Genomic DNA, 16879 nt, shown 5'->3' on the forward strand with positions numbered 1-16879 from the left:
TCAGAGGATCACAAGCAGAAATCTCTTGGAATTAAACCACTAAAGCTGAGAAGAGAAGGAATTCTCTTCTCCCCCCCGCCGACACTAATCAGCGGCAGGGAACTATTTAGCGAATTGTATGATATTTGGTGGATCAATTTGACGGCGATTTGCTCAGAAAGACACGACCCTGTGTGCTGTGTGGTGGAACGCGCGGGACATCTGTGTTCCATTAAGTACGGACAACGGACTTCCCAGGAAGACGTGAACAAATAGGCGATGAGAGCTCATTTGCTGTGTCCCAGTCAGGGGGATAAATGCCAGGATGACATTTGGCTGTGTCTCTTTATGAGCATGTGTGTGCGCTGTTGAGAGTGAGCGCATGTGTGAGTGTGTTTGTGTGTGTGCGTGTGTGTGTGTTTCCATCCAATAGCCTCAACTGAATATTAAAACAGGGTCAGATACGTTTTACTAAAATCTGATCAAATATTTAGAAATAAAGGCCTGTCTCCTGTTTTTCTCTGCAGTCGAGGCCACTATTTAGAAATTCATGGCATCTAAAAAGCCTTTCACTACAGCAGGGAGAGTTTTCTTGCAGTTTCCGTGAGGAGTATGCACTCCTGGGCTTTCTTCATTTAGGAGTCTGGATTCCAGAGCTACTTCTGTAGAAAAAGTTTGAATGGACTTTGGGGTGTGTGCCTGAGAACATGGTGAAGATATCCACAGTGGACTTATGGTTTTTCAATTATTTGTCAAACGGCAGGAAAAAAAGACCCCCCAAAAAAATCGAAAGAAACCTTTGCTGACAGCTCTGAACTCACAGTAGCGCTTTGAGCTAAATGCTAACGTCAAAATGCTAATGCCCTCGCATCAGTCAGGCGGTTTACCAGTGAGGTTTTTTCCGGTTCATCCCGGGGACGACATGAATGTGTGTACCACATTTCATTACCATCAAATAGCTGTCGAGACATTTCATTCTAAATCATAAATGTGCTGCTCGTGGTGGCTACAGATCAGAAAAAAGCCAAACAGATCATCTGTGAAACACAAATGTCCGTAAAAAAAAAATGTTACGTCTGCCTAATAGTTGTTGAGATACTTCACTGGGTAAAGGACGATTTCTGACCTCCCACTGGCACAACATGAAAAGTCAGGTTATCATCAGAGTAATAAGGTGAATGTCTGTACCAAATGACATGACAATCCATTTTTAAAGTTGTCAAGCCTTTCCTAAAAGAGCCCCCCACCCCGGGGAGGAGATTATAACTGCAGAGATTAAAGAGTTGTTTTTTTCACAACAATATGATGTACAGTCAAAGGCCTGTCTCATACTTGTGGGTTCACACATTCTGATCATGTAAAAAATGAAGCTGACCCAGCTGTCTTATAGTTGATTGTGTTTAGAAGCTTCCCGAAATTGATTATTATTTTACAGCCTGCCATCGCTGACCTCCCCTCGAGCTCTATCTGCTCTCGGTAAGCCTGCCTAGTCTCGTTCGGATGATGAAAATTTCCATTAATGCACAGATTATTATAATTTTTTTCCCCCAAAACCATTACAATGTGAGAGTGAACTCACCTTAACCACACAAATGTTCACAAGGGTTTCTCTGTGCAAGGCTCAAAATACTGCGGAAATCCACTGATCCTTAAATTCAATCTGAAATGGAATTCATCTTATTTGAGCTTCAACTTGAGAGAGTAAAGTGGAAATGGTGGGAGAGGCTAAGAAGTAGTATGAAAGTAAGAACAGATTAGTCCGTTGATGTCTCATCTTCAAACTCTTGACAGCCTCCGGTGTCTCAGTCAGTGGGTGAATCCTCTTTAATCAGCTGGCCTCCATCTTAAACACAGCTCCTTTAGAGCCATAACCCTCTGACTGGAGCTGCTTTTGAAGACTTTGTCGGAATTGTTCCACAGCGGGAGCCGGAGAATAGAAAAACGGAGCTGAGGGCTTGAATGTCGATGTCTGCAACGTTATGCAATTTTACCCGACGCCACCACTTTGCATTCGCTGTAATTACGTTGGTTTCCATCCCTCTTCGCTTTAAAATAACCACCTGAGGTACATAACGGTAAAACTGAGATCTGCAGGAACTCTGAAGCCGTCGGAGGAATCATTCTAAGGAAAACATACCCCGGCAGGGATTCCAATGAATAAAACCAAGCACAAGGGCAAAGTTCACAAGGAACTATATGATCCAAGCTTGAAAAAACTGATTTTTACTTAATGTAAATGTTAGTATAAGTTCTTTCTCTCTCTTTTTTTTTTAATGAGACCTACATTTAAATGATGTAAAATAACAAATGTTCTCTGGACAATCTCAGCAAACAACCACATCTGGAAACCTGTCTTTTGTTTGTGGCGTCCATTCTGAAGGGTTCCCGTTGCCTTAAGCCTCCATTATGTTTCATTAGTCATATTTATTCCAACATCTTTAACATTGCTCAGAATAATAATCTGTCGAATGGGGAAGAGCATTACAGGAAAAAGAACAACTGAAATATTCTCTGTTGCTCTTAAGTTTAATCTGTTCTTAATTCTACCCCATCTTGCTACCCTCTCATTACCACCCTGATCGTCTTCTCCCTACACCCCCTCTTTTCCTCTCATCTTCACAGGGATGGATACTTTGCCCGTGGCGCAACACTTTGTAGTCTGTGTGGCAAGTCAGCCAGTAGGTGAAAGTACATGGAGAAAAATGCTCCTAAATTTGGGGGGGGTTTTTTGCCTAAATTGTGTGTGCGACAGTGAAGACGATACAGAGTCAGTGGGTGCTTTTAAAACATAACAAATGTGCGACCGCACAATGTACGGGGCGCGGCAAATGAGATGCAAAGTAAAGCAATGAAAAAACAAAGATTAGGATATGATATGTAAAAAAGGAACGAGGGAAAGTTAAGAAGAAAGAACAGAAGAACAGATGACTGAATAACTGTGCTCACTGAAGTGAAAAAAATATAAAAAAGAGAGGAGGAGAGAGAGGAGGAGAGTCAGCAGCCAAAGAGCAGCGATTATGTTTGTATGTGATGATATTCGGCTGTGTTGCTACTGTTAAGAAGCCAGGTCCCCCGGTGAGCTGGCAACCAAAGTCACCTTCTGGCAGCTGTCGACTGTCATCTACTAATGCACTCACAACGACTTTTGAACCTCGCAGTTAATGGCCGGGGAGGTAATGGAGAGGGATGTAGGCCACGAGTGGCTCGACGACAACAGCAGTCTGGACCGGACTGTTTTATGTGGCTTTTCCCTCTACACGACCCGCACAACGTCGACCAGCACAACCCGATCCTTCATTTACATAAATGTGGTATGAACAGTATAACACCATCAGAGTGAAAAAACACAGCGTGTACGACTCCATGTGAATCTTCATTCTACATGTGCATGCGAACCTGTCTTGCTTCTAACGAGAAAGACGCAGGTTTACGGCGCCCCCTGTGTCCCGTGAGCACATTACCTGAAAATCCCTCTCCTCGAGAATCTCTTTCCTCCACCGCACCAGGAAGGCAGCGCACACGTACAGGTGGAAGTGGGAGAAGCCCTCTGGTTCAGCCTGGTGAGAGAGAGAGAGAGAGATTAACGGCGAGTTCGACAAGACACTGGCATGAAACAAATGATATGTCCATCCCAGCTGGACGCCGATACGACAGCTGCTCGGACCCCAAAAAAACAGAAAAAGAATTCAACACATTTTTCTGTCAAAATCCAATTTACATTTGCAAGGCAACAGAGACTACGAAAGGTACAAATCCACAGCTTTTTATCATTATTATTATAAAGCCCCTCGTAACATTTGGTGGCTCACTTCTCTTTTTTTATGACTCAGCAATGAACAGGAGAATTACAGGGAGGGAAAGACAAAAGATCTTTTTTCTACTCCAGTGGATAATTGCCAGGGCATTTGAATGCAAGTGAATTAGTACATGCTCCCATAAAAGGTGGGAGACAATATCCAAAGTGCTAAAATCTTAAAAGGTGACATTTCCTGAATGCACTCTGGCGTGCTCGTCGGGGGGGTTTAGTTCCCCACGTGTTACTTCGGCTTAAAATTCATGGAATCACAGCGTGGAGTTGCACACGCGCCCACCCCAGATGTACGAGCGGAGAAAACACACACACACACACACACACACACACACACACACACAGACACACATAAATGCACTCACGCTCTTTAGCAACAGCTCGAATTCATGAACTTTTCCACGCGTGTGCTCTCTGATGTCTACTTTGATAATATGCTGCATTCAAATTTCACAAACCCAGTTGTCATTCGGGGCTTTAGGAAACAGACTCGCAAACAAATGCCTTTTAATTCTGCGACATACGGTGCTGTGTCCCTGGCACAGGTTAATAAACAAAGAGCCCGAGGCTAGGCACATGTTTCCGGTAATCCAACCGGGTTGAGCGCATTTGTGCTCTAATTTACAGGATCCCAGTCAGACGGAGGGTGTACATGTAGCCTTTTCTTCATTACTTATTTGTACTGTAACCGACTTCAAGTGCTGCTGTTTAATCACCACACTCATCAACTCCGCAGGAATGAACAGAAACGGCCTTTCTGCTGAGACAACTGAATTGTCACGGAAACACGGATTAATAGTGGCCGGACTGATTGTAACAGAGAAATTATGTTATGTGTCATGTTAAATTAAAATGAAATAAATACATAAAAACTCCTGTATTTCAACAACAACGTTGTTTCTCTTGTGTTTGGGATTTTCGAGACGGATTGATCCTCTCGACGCCTCACTTTACCTCCCACTTAGCTAACACAATTTTCCGAATTTTCCAACTGAGAGTGTGTGTGTGAGTGAAAGAGAGAGAGCATAGAGTGTGATGAGAGGAGAAAAAAAAAGGACTGTCGTTTGTGAACAGCGAAGCGTAGCGTGATGCGGGTTGTAAACTGGCAGGTGACTAGCTTGTTGGTCTAACCTTGCAGCTCTAATCCAAACAACTGAAGCAAGCAAGCACAAGCACAAACACAAGCATGCACACACACACACACACACACACACACACACACACACACACACACACACAAACACACACACACACAAACACACACACACACGCACACACACACACACACAGATGAGTGAGTGTATTAGTGGCACACGGGAGCACAATGTTTATCAGTCCCCAAAGATTTGGAAAGTTTTAATTTCCTTTCTACTGAGTGTGTGTGTGTGTGTGTGTGTGTGTGTGTGTGTGTGTGTGTGTGTGTGTGTGTTCGTTCTTGGGTGAGGGCGTCGGTGAACTTTCAGGGAGTGTGAAAGTATTTCTCTTTCGGGCCCCTCCCTCTCTTTTTCTTGATCGCCCCTCCGTCCACGCTCGCCTCCCCCTCCCTCATTCAACACCCTCTCCTCTCACTCTCTCATCAATATGACGGTGAGGGATGTTTCACACACCGCAAAGTGATTCCTCTTTATTAAACACCACTTGTGTTAACAAGCGCTCGATATTTGATATTTTTGATTTGCCACCAATCATTTCCGTGGCGATCCGCCATTAACTTGAAATCTATCGACTCCCATCAGCTGCGAAGGGAGTGGGGGCCTAACTAATGACGGTACATACTGAACGACTCGCTCTGTGGCTGGCAGCTGAAAGATGGCAGGAGAAAAGGAAAAAAGTTCTTTAGGAAAATAGGAAAAACCTCACTACAACTAAATGTGTCAGGGCAGCCATATTGGCCGAGACAGACGGGACTCTGACTGACAACTGCTGCAGATCAAAGAAGGGAGAGAGTGGGAAGAGCATTGGGGGGGAGAAAAAGGGGGTGATGGGGTACAGGGAGGGGGGAAGAAGTGAAGGGGAGTGCGAGAAAGACGGTTAGGTTAGGAGGCTAAAGGTGAACAAAGGAATAAATGCGGAGTGAGATGGAGCAGAGAATGTCACGGCGTCTTCAAAGTGCTGCGCTGGCTGTCTGACTAGTCTCCCCCCGTCCAAAACAAACCGGCCTGATGTGGGACGAACCGAACGCAGACGAGATGAAAAGGTGATGGTGCAGCAGGGTGATGCAAGATGACAAACGAGGAAGATTTAAAGTGATGCAACCGTTACGCGGATAGAATATGACGAACCGCTGGCACTCGAGTGGGTACTGTTAGAGCTCTTTTCATATTTTATGTATATGAACAGGACTCTGGTAGCAATCGACCAACACAAGTTGGACGAGCATTGTTGTGCACAGTTCAACCCTTGGTGCTGCGATAGTGCAGGAGAAATTTAAACACCACGGCGAGGACCGCATATTTTGACTGAAAAGAAGAGACTGATGAATAGTAGTAGGTCATGACCATTTGAAAATGACAGCAGGAGGCTCAAAGAGGGAAAAGATTTTTTTGACAAATGGTCCTAAATAGAAAACTTCAGCACAGTTTTCTTTTTTTTTGTTGTCCTTCGATGTGGCGTCTTGCTTTAGGCTAGACTCGCTGTTTATGTGGATGATGAATGAGGAATGTGTTTGCCATGGTGGTGCGTGCGGTGCAGACCCAGATGCCTCTCACAAACAAAACAAACAAAGAGCATCTTCTACACGGCAGAGACGCAGGACCGTCACGGTCAGTAAGACTCAGGGCTCGTTTGTATCGACAAGGAACGGTGCTACAAAAGCTGAAGTTGCGTGGGTACACTGTTCTGCAACGGTGGATTTTATGACTAAGTTAAGCTCACTGTAGCAGTCTACCTGAAAGAACAGTTCGAGGCATCTGTGGTCATGAAGCAGCACAGCCCCAAATCATTTTCCTCATCGCTGATGACTTTAATCGTGCATCTTTTAAAACTGTTTAGCCAAAAATTCCCTCGAGCACCAGTCAGGTTTACTACAAGAGGGGAAAATACAATGAAATATATATAGTTGTTTCTGCTAATGTGCTCACAAACCATAGACTGTAAATAAAGAGAGGAGATGTGACCGCTCTGTAAAAGTGAAGCCAAAACATCTGGATCGCTGCCTGGTGGCTGGCTGCAGTATTGACCATGAACCCAGCCACCTCCATGTTAGTGGACTAAACTAGTCTAGGACTTATAATAATAATAATTATTATTTTCCTATTTTAGGTTGTTCTTCATCACACTGATGTATGTCCGAGCGTTCAATTTTCCAGTGAGTTTTACACGATTGACAGCTGAGACTGACTCGCGATTAGTCGAACCCAGACTCCGGCTCCGAATTATGTCAATATGTGGGATGGCAGCTTCCAAATCCAGTTTATTAGAGCTTGAAAGTGGAGACGCTTCGTCTGTCCGCATAAAAGGTCTATGGCTCACACTGACCCCTTGAAATAGGGTTAGGGTTAGTCATTTGAACATGTTAGTTTTGAGTTGGAGTCTTCATTAATATTTTGTGCTTTGCCCCTACTTATTGTCTTGAATTGACTCGTGCGAAATGGCTATGTTAAGTATGCATGTTTAAATAACAGTAAAAGCTGAACACAATCCTGAACCTGAACAAAAGCATTGAAATAAGGGCAGTGAAGTATGGGTGAGTGTACATGTACAGTACGTCATAGTGAGAATATACAGGACGTACGTGTAAATGAACACTAAAAAACCATAAATGGTAGCGCTGCTTGTGTCAAGCTGCGATTGTGTCAGGGAGACAATTAGGGAATGATAGAAGAAGAAGAAATGAAACGCTCACGCCAGTGGGATCGTGACTGAGGCTAAGAGAAGATGGTAAGACTCAGTGTGTGTGTGTGTGTGTGTGTGTGTGTGTGTGTGTGTGTGTGTGTGTGTGTGTGTGTGTAAGGCCAGGGTCCTGCCTACAGAGGCCTGTCTTATTGTATTGGCGTGACTACAGGGACAACCATTACTATAGATGGAAAAGAGTGGCAGGAAAAGTGCGGAAGGCCACTTCCCTCTGGGACGGTCATGCAGTCTCTCTTTTATTCAGGTGGCGCTATATTGATATTCATGTAACCCTTGCATTGTCAGATAATTGACTTCGGCACAACTTTGTGAGTGAGCTAAACGATATGAAGGGTTGAATGAGGCACTGTAAGGTGTGTTACTTTCTACCGCTGGTTAAGCTAAGAGCTGTAGAACATGGAACTTCAGCGACTGCGACAGTCTTTGTGCTCCGTAATTTCCGAGCAGATCTTCTTACCCCCGCTGCAGTAAATTACAAAACTGCCCCACATGGGGTTGAAACATACGATCGCATCTGACACGTTGTTGTTTCTTTGTCTTTAGAACACGGTGGCTGACGGCGCTAAACAGTTCCCTGCTCGGGGAAATTCAACCACTCGCATGGAAAGAGAGCCATGTCAAAGAAGCTGAAAATGTCACAGTATCCCTTTAACAGTCATGCTTATGCTGCCACACTGAGCTACTTGCTAATTTCATGCTCCATGCAACAGAGATAATTTGGTCCCTGTCTGTCTGCCCGTCTGTCTGTCTGTCTACAGGGGAGGGGAGGTGAGGGTATGTGTGATGTGAATCATCCCTCCTCTCTGTCAGTGCTGCTCCCTCTCTTCCTTTTAATGAAATAGTGACAAAAAGCGAAAACGTCCAGAAGAGGGAACAAGGAGGAGGGGGGGGGGGGGACTACACTGAGGGGCAAAATAGACCAAAAAACAACAAACAAACCCAAATATAAAAAAAGAGACGGGAGGTGGAAAGACAGAGCGATAGAATATGACAGATCTATCGACAAGGAGCAAAAGCCGTCTAGTGCTGGATCGGGCTACTGAACAGATGGCCGCGCCGCAGAGAGACGACCATAGCAGAGACATTACAACACTCAGGTTAAAATCCCCCTTGAAACACGCACACGCACACACACACACACACACACGCACGCACACACACACACACACACACACACACACACACACACACACTCTGTCGCAAAGGGCAAGGTCTTTCTGTTCATTATCGGCCTGTGCGTTAAGGACTCTGTCAAAAAAAGGGGAAATAATCTGCAGAAGGAGGAAATGGAGGTTGTTCGGACATGAACACATAATGCGTACTCGGATCACGTAGAGAGAAGAAAAACAGTCTGCAGAACAAACGATTCACCTGCGAGGGACGGAAACATCCGTGCAGGATAAGTCGGCAGGTAGAAGGGACACAATGCTTACAAAACTAACCGAGCATTATCTGTGAATCCTTGAGCGCTGAGCGAGCAGTGCACTACGCCTAAAGATTAATCCTGGATTTCCACTGGATGCGGAACGGCTGCGAAGCGGTGGCGCAGCGTGTCGGTTGCGTGTTTCGCCGTCCGCCAATCCCCACCGCCTCCGCCACAGTGGTGCGCTGCGGTGCGGCCATGACGTCACGAGGACCCACGAGATCTCGCAAATTCACGTATGATCGCGCGATATAACAGGGTGTAGTTTCTATAAAGAGAATCACAAACCAACAAGTTATTTCCATCATAAGTGATTTGGTGATTTTGGACTTGAATAATCAGCATCTCCTCATCCATGGTGTCAACGGGGTGAACTGGTCGCTGAAAACCTCTGACCTGTTGACTTCAGGGCTGTCTCCGCCCATTATGACGTTTTCAAGGTGTAGCGCAGGGGAATATGATCCGCCGTGAGCACGGTGTATTTTATTTTGACAGTTAAAGTATGTTTTATTTTTGTTTCTGTGCTCGACTTCCTGTCCCGCACGACCTGTTTTGCGCTGAATTGCAGCGTGTGTGCTCCTGCGTCCGGCAAAAATAGAAGCCCTGCGTATCTGCTCCGGAGGGCTGCGGAGCGTCGGAGCTGTGACGGAGCCGTGCGGAGTCAGTGGAAATACACACATTGACTTTAATTGACACCTATCGGCTCCGTCGCCGTTTCGCAGCCGTTCCGCATCCGGTGGAAATCAGGGGTAAGAGTAGGAAAGCACTCATGTACACACAAGGATGCCGCGTGGTGGAAATCACATGCTATGGGTCCTTTAGTGGGACAAAGCCTAACCCCCAAATGACCCTGGTTGTCTGTTGTGGACAGAAGGACATGTGGGTAAAGGAAGGGTAGGGGAGTGTTTCTGGCATGAGTCGAGAAGAGACGATAAACAAGTGGGAGGAAAGTGAAAGAATGACATTTACAGTAAAAGTTTCCAAGAGGACAACAGCAGACAGCAGAGAGGAACCGACAGGAGCAGCTTTGTGTCTTGCTGTCAGCTCCACTTAAAGCTTCATGAGCGGAAACTGCCTAATTCCCCCGATCAGGGTGTAGAGCTCACGACATAGACTGTCCAACAACAAAAAAAGAAGGTGTACGTGCGTGTTTGTGTGTTGTCCGTACGGCGCGTGTGTTGGCCGCGTGCCGAGGACGGGATCCAAACAGCGTTGTAAAACATCAAATATTCAGAGGATGGATTACAAGTACAATGTGCAGCTGGGTTGCTGTCAAGTCACGACAAAGAAACAACACAACGGTTAATCATTCATTCCTCGGGTCTCTCTCTTTTTTTCTTTTCAGACTTGAGGTGCACCTAGCGCGAACAAGTGTGGTCTGTCGCGTTATCCTTTCACACTGTGATTCTTGGTTACAGTCATATCAATAGTTTCCGGGTCATTGTGGCAGGAAATCCACAGAGGAACATGTAAACTGGACAAGGTCCGTCTGGTGTAAAGCAACAACGCTACCCATCACGCAGTTGATACACGGCATGATTTCAAATCACATGATCCCTATGATGATGTGTCTGTGTCAAATTGACATCGCCGATAGTTGCTTTGCGTTTGTATAGTTATTGTCATCAGGATATCGTGTGAGATAATCCCCAATAAGTGTCTTGACAAGGAGCCTGTTTGTCTCTAAATCGGCAAAACTGCTCAAAATCGCAAAGCAAATACAACTTAAACCGAGGACACCCGTGTGGTGTGAACTCATACATCAACGCTGGCTGCGCTGATGTCAAGGTGTAAATTATGTTCAGGAAAAAGACACATCGACTGTGACTAAATGTCAGGAAAAGGTGTTGTGCATTTTTCTTTGGGACACAAGCGACTTTCGATGCTGTTCCCTTCGTATATGTCTCGCTGCGTTTTCACTCCTTCTTTCTGCTTCGGTAGGACGATGATTAAGATCGTTCGCCGAGCTCCGAACTGATGATGCATGATGAAAAAGAACTGCTTGTTACCACGGACGCCATGCAGTCATCATGCATAATAGGAGAAGATTATACTGTAGAGCTGGGTCAGGTACAGGGCATTGCTGGGTCAGCTAGTATGTGTGTGTGTTTGTGTGTCCCAGTAACCACCCAGTTTGAGTTCAAAATGTGATCAATTATGGTTTTCATGCTGCCCGCGTTCGTGGGCACTGCGCTGTAGCTGACCGAGCAGCTTAACGTCACTGGGAAGACAAGTTTTTACCGGGAGCGACAAGTTAGATTTAAGTAAAAGAAAACGCTGAAAAGCTCCACTTGTATGAAATCTATTGACAGCTTTGACAGTTTGCAAAAGAACAATTTAAAAGTTTCTTTAAGTGATTAAAAAGCCACCTGGTGATGCTGAGGGACGCTGAGAACAGCTGCAGGCGCCGTTGTCAAGATGACAGACACTACATATGTTTGTGCAACCACATGGCGCCGGTGAGTGTCCCACCGATATGGAGAAGTTTATTTGAATCCCTACGTTACACATCCTCCGTTCTTCTTCTTCTCTCCGCTCCCCTTGTCTAATCACACACTCTGATGAGATCGAGTGTTTTACACTCTCAACCTCTGCATCAGCTGGAAAATCCATTATGTGTGCTCAGCTCGCACCCTGCACAACCCACACACACACACACACGTCCCGGCGTATGATCACACCCCGTTGAATCGATAGCAAACGCTACGAGTTATTGACAACTGCCGACTGGGGTTAATAATCTGATATAGATGTAGGTGGGCCTCTTTTAAACAATGTGTAAATGTGAGAGGGCAGCAGATTGAACTGGTCCAGATTTGCTTGAATTGGATTAAGATCCTGCTCTTGCGCTCTCTCGATTACACATCTAGGTCAACACAATAATAGGCTTTACTTTGACACTTTCTCTCTCTCTCATACACACGGTCAGAAAAAATAAAGCAACAGCCATAAAAAGAAAAATTAAGCCATAGGGTTATAACAGCTGAAACCTTTGTTCCGTGCATGAAAGAAAAGAAGCTACTGACATCTGTGTTTCATTTCTGAATTAACTAGTCCTTCTATATCCCTCAACTGCAAATCTCCTGAAATGTGTTGTCATTCACATTTTTTTTTAAACTTTTCCTTCTTTGAAACCCCTTACATTCCCTGAAATTCCCTGTGCTGTTGCTATATATTAGCAGAGCACTACTTCACTCTGTGTGTTGTTGTGCCAACACCAAACAAATCAACTCGTGCTGTTAAACTAACAACAAAGAGTGTAAATTTGTCAGTAGCAGGGCTGTGTGAATAGGATGAGCAGCACAGTTAGGCTGTACATCACATGCTCTGTATAATTGAGCATGTAACAAAGAGAGCAGCCATGTTTGAAGCCGTTCATGAAAAGAATCATCTTTAGTGAGTTGCGTTATACTGCCGTGCTGGCCGGGACATAAAGGTAGGAATAACACGAGTGCCACTACGGAGGCGATCACTGATGTCATTATCAGAGAATATGTCCATTTTTTTAAATCTCACGCAGAGTCGGATAGAAATGGACAAATAACAAACAGCAAAATAACAGTTGGTGTGTGTGTGTGTGTGTGTGTGTGTGTACCTGGTAGGTGTCCCACAGTCTGATCGTGCAGCGTAGTGGCAGCTCCCTCATCAGGAGGTTGTTCATCCAGCGGAAGGCAAATTGCAGGTACTCCACCTCGTACTGCTGCATGTGGCGGTGCACGGACTCTGCAAAATAATGAAGTATTAAAATAATCAGATGTAAAAAGAAAACACCCACAAATGAAGGTTCTCCTGCTTGCACATATGAGATGTGAGTGTCTATAAGGCAAGAATAAAAATTGCTTTAATAATTGTGACAGTGTGCAGTTAGACATACGCTGCTCTAGTAACACACACAAGATGTAATTACAGAGCTATCAGAATTGTCTGAGAAAAGCTACGCACCAAATTAGGATGTGAACAGGGAGTGCTCGCATTCATCCTTGGATCAAGCTTGAAAAGCAATTGCCGTGTCAGCCCAGTGAGGAATGGAGGGTGTATACTATAGGTCAATGACGTCCAGAGGTGAGGAGAGAAGACAAGATCTGTGTACGTGATGTATTGCGTGTGTTTTTTTTAATTATTTCTCAGACATTGTTGCCTTGATTAAAACTCTATTTTAGTTCATTTCTGACCTGTCGTTAAAGGTCAGTTTCTGTAAAACCTCAATAAACCCTTGTTGTTTCTCTCAAATTTGTGACCATCTATACTATTTGTGGGCAAAGCAGGATGATTTTAAGCAATACAAAGCAAGTGTGTGTGATTTTTCACCCACATCATAGTGTTAATTAAAGTTGAACCTATTGTTATTGGGCACACGCATTTGTCCTCACTATCAAAAGTTAAATCTCTTCACTGTTTTACAATGAGGCATGATATATTTCCTGTTATGCCCCGTTTGCTTTGTTTGCAGTTTGAGCCGTGAAACATTGGCCACATGATTATCTAGCAACATTTTTTAAAAAGTTAATTGGCAATGACTAAAATGCATGAAACGCATGAACTACCTACCGCAAGAATGGCAAATATTGAATTTCCCATTTCTGGAATATTATCATTATGACCCCAATGTGTCTTTACCGTGTTTGGTTAATCACTTGATCAAGGTCAAGCAGCTTACGGCAAATGCATAGACTTTTTTTTGTTTTAGTTTTTTGGCAAACTATTTGGCAAATCATTTTTGAAAACTGCTTGACATTGTAGTTCTCAGTGAACGGCACTCTAACAGGAGCAAACACTGCTTTTGTTTGTCACTGCAAATGAATTCACATTACATGAATTCACATTACTACAATTACTGGTATTTCCGGCACTATCACAGTAATAAAAAAAAACAACCTATGTTTCAATTGTAACAAGGTAAATGTAACTTTTTAATGCTTTTAAAAAGCTTTTTTTAATTGTGGTTTATGGAAAAAGTTTTGTAGGCTTTTTTTTTCGGTAGGGGGCGCTAAGGTTTCTGTTCCCCAGGGAAAATGTTTGGTCTGTGACGCAGAATAATTCCCTACCATTAGGCCTCAGCTCCACCGACAATAGCGGTAAGTAGAATGAATCCATAGATAGATAGTTTTGGTCTTGTCGGGGCATTTATGACAACAGCGAAAATATAGAAGCCTCATTGTTCGAAGCAGATATGATGGATTTTCTTTGCACATTACAGTAATCCGTCTTCTGAGGTGTGAACATAGAGCTGGGATATACATCAAAAAGCAGCAAAATATATGCATCAATCAAAATTCAGAGCGTAAACATCTGCTTGCAATTAGGTGTCCACTTCTGTCTCCTCATACCCATAAAACGTTTTTCCTTCCCCCCCCCCCCAAATTCTATAATCAGTCCAGAGCTGACGCGGCATCAGGCGTTCCTGAAATATCCTCAATGTGGAGTCAAACGTCAGTGTCAATGTCGGTGTCGTGGTGTGGCGGGCTGGCGCTGAGACTCGCTCAGAAGAACGGATGAGAGGCAGGAATGTCAGCTGAGAACTCGCTGCTGCAGACGCGGCTGTGACACCGAGAACGGCAGGCCTTTGTTCCCTTTCCCTGCTCTTGATAAATGTTTGTTTTATGCTTCTTTACATAACAAAAGATTAAAAATACCGCTCAGTATTCAGCGACTCCCCACTTCATAGTCATCAAACCCGTGGGCTCATTCGCTCATTCTCTCTGTCTCCCTCCCTCTTTCTCTCTCTCTTTCCCTCTCTCACACACGCACACACATGCACATTTCATAAATGGAGCTTTAATTATAGAGCTGTCAGAGAATCTATGAGAAAAAGCCAGTAAGGGAGGAACTAAAGCATCCTCATCTTTCACACTCTGTACTCTGACAAGCACGCGCACACACGCGCGCACACGCACGCACACGCACACGCACACACACACACACACACACACACACACACACACACCTCAGCCTATACAGCTTTAATAAAACAGGTGCTGGTGAAACATTTTGCTAGGTATTTCGATCCCGAGAACGCATACACGAGTACTCTGCAAACATTTGAGTGACACCTGTCTGATGCCCATGCGTGTTTGACGATTAGGGCGCGCACATGAGCCGGGGCGCGAAAGTAAACACAAAGCTATTGTTTCACACTCTCGAGCTTCCTTTTAATTATCACATTCTGCTGCAAAACGCATAAACAAGGCAGGCTCATTAAGGGCCGTGTGTTGCGCAGCGACAGATCTCCGCCGACTGCCAAACGGGGGAGAGAGCGGATCAACTTCAGACAACGCCAAATGACACTAATGAACTTGCGCGGCCTAAATATTAGTGACGAGGAGATGCACGGTGTGTGGGGGATGGAGGTGGGGAAGGGGGATTGGTTTGTTGTGAGGAGTTATCGCACTGGGAGAGAAAATTTAATTAAATTACAATGAAATGGACCATTTCAACTTGTGACTATTTAACTATGGGCTACCGACCGATTGCTCGGAATGCTGGGTAGTGTAGCTATGTGGGGGCCGAGGGGGGTTTGAGGATGACAACTCTCACGGACACCGTTTGACGGATGAGTCTTGTCTTCCTTCCTGCTGCTGGTGGAAGTTTAGTGGCCAGCAGCCCCATGGCCGGTGGACAGCAGGAGGTCAGAGGTCGTACAATGACTGGTGAGCGGCTCCGAGGATTCTGCTGATGGGCCAATTCTCAGCGAATTCATGCTCCCCCTTGGTGTAAAATGTAATTACAGTCAAACACTTTTCTCTCGAACTGTGTCTTTTTGTTGGTGGGGGAGTGGATCTTCTGTGTGTCAGATACTTTTCCATTAAGGACAAATACGAATTATTAAGCTTATCTAAAACAAACCCTTTTGTTTGAGCGTGTGTGTGTGTGAACATGTCTTTGTGTTAACAGATTTTACCTAGAAGGGCGATCGGAGAGCGTACACCTCTGCCACTGCTTCGGCCATGTCTCTCCACGTAAAAGAAAGCTAGAAAAAGAATTCCTGGATTTGTCTGTTTATCCGCATCCGCTCCAACATGTAACGGGCTCTTCCTTAGGTCATCCCCCATCCTTCCAAATAATTCCATGGAGAGGTCCAACACTCAGCCAGTCAACGATTGGCGTACGTCTCTCTTTGTCTGTCTCTCTCTCTCTCTCAGACTGAGTAGCGATTGTTCTACAAGGTCCCACATTTGTTACCAAGTAGCCTGAGTGTGACTGCAGCAATTGTCGGGGAGAATATATTTCTTGGTGTTAGTCCCCATATGTCGGGGCATTGTCAAAGATCAACAATCTGTTTTTTCCAAAATTTACACACAAAAAAATCCAGCTGCAGGAAAGTAAATTACCGTGATTTATCTCCCCCCAACCCATAATACACATTGTAGCCTTTCATTATGCAACATAGTCTTACAATGCAGCTACCAGCCAGGCTCAGAGAACACATTGTGAGCGTGTCCTCCAATCTGCATAAATAAATTCACCTTTGGGCAATTTGCATGTTGATGAACTTGTGTTTAATGCACTTGCGTGCAACAAACACACAGAGAGATAAGCGAGGGATGAAGAGATCAGAGGAACATTAAATGCATGCCGACAAAGTGGCATGTCTTTTGAGGAGGGCACGCGTTCCAGCGTCAAACACGGCTAATGGGAGTTAGCGTCACTCATTACAAGTAGGATTAATTACGGAGGAGGGGGTTGGATCTGAGGGAGGGGCTATTAGAGGGAGAGACAAAGATCATTTAAAGTTAAAGCCTTCAACGGATGTCACCTGCTGTTTTCAACGAAGCAAATAAAATAAAATAAATTTCCAGTCGTCCCAGGACATAAACTGG

The 16879-nt window shown here is 44.7% G+C and overlaps 1 protein-coding gene across 5 annotated transcripts in view; it reads right to left on the bottom strand.

Annotated features, from left to right (window-relative positions):
• Positions 1 to 16879, bottom strand: part of tbc1d22a (TBC1 domain family, member 22a) — a 95155-nt gene that overhangs the window by 15051 nt on the left and 63225 nt on the right. For all 5 annotated transcript variants that reach the window (XM_035646976.2, XM_035647003.2, XM_035646986.2 and 2 more), the window contains 2 exons: positions 12658 to 12785; positions 3441 to 3536 (listed from right to left, as the gene is read on the bottom strand). In XM_035646976.2, coding sequence (XP_035502869.1) covers positions 3441 to 3536; positions 12658 to 12785 — 224 coding nt within the window. The remainder of the gene's footprint in view (positions 1 to 3440; positions 3537 to 12657; positions 12786 to 16879) is intronic.

The sequence above is a fragment of the Scophthalmus maximus genome, chromosome 12 (genome assembly GCF_022379125.1).
Source record: "Scophthalmus maximus strain ysfricsl-2021 chromosome 12, ASM2237912v1, whole genome shotgun sequence".
Lineage (NCBI taxonomy): Eukaryota > Metazoa > Chordata > Actinopteri > Pleuronectiformes > Scophthalmidae > Scophthalmus > Scophthalmus maximus.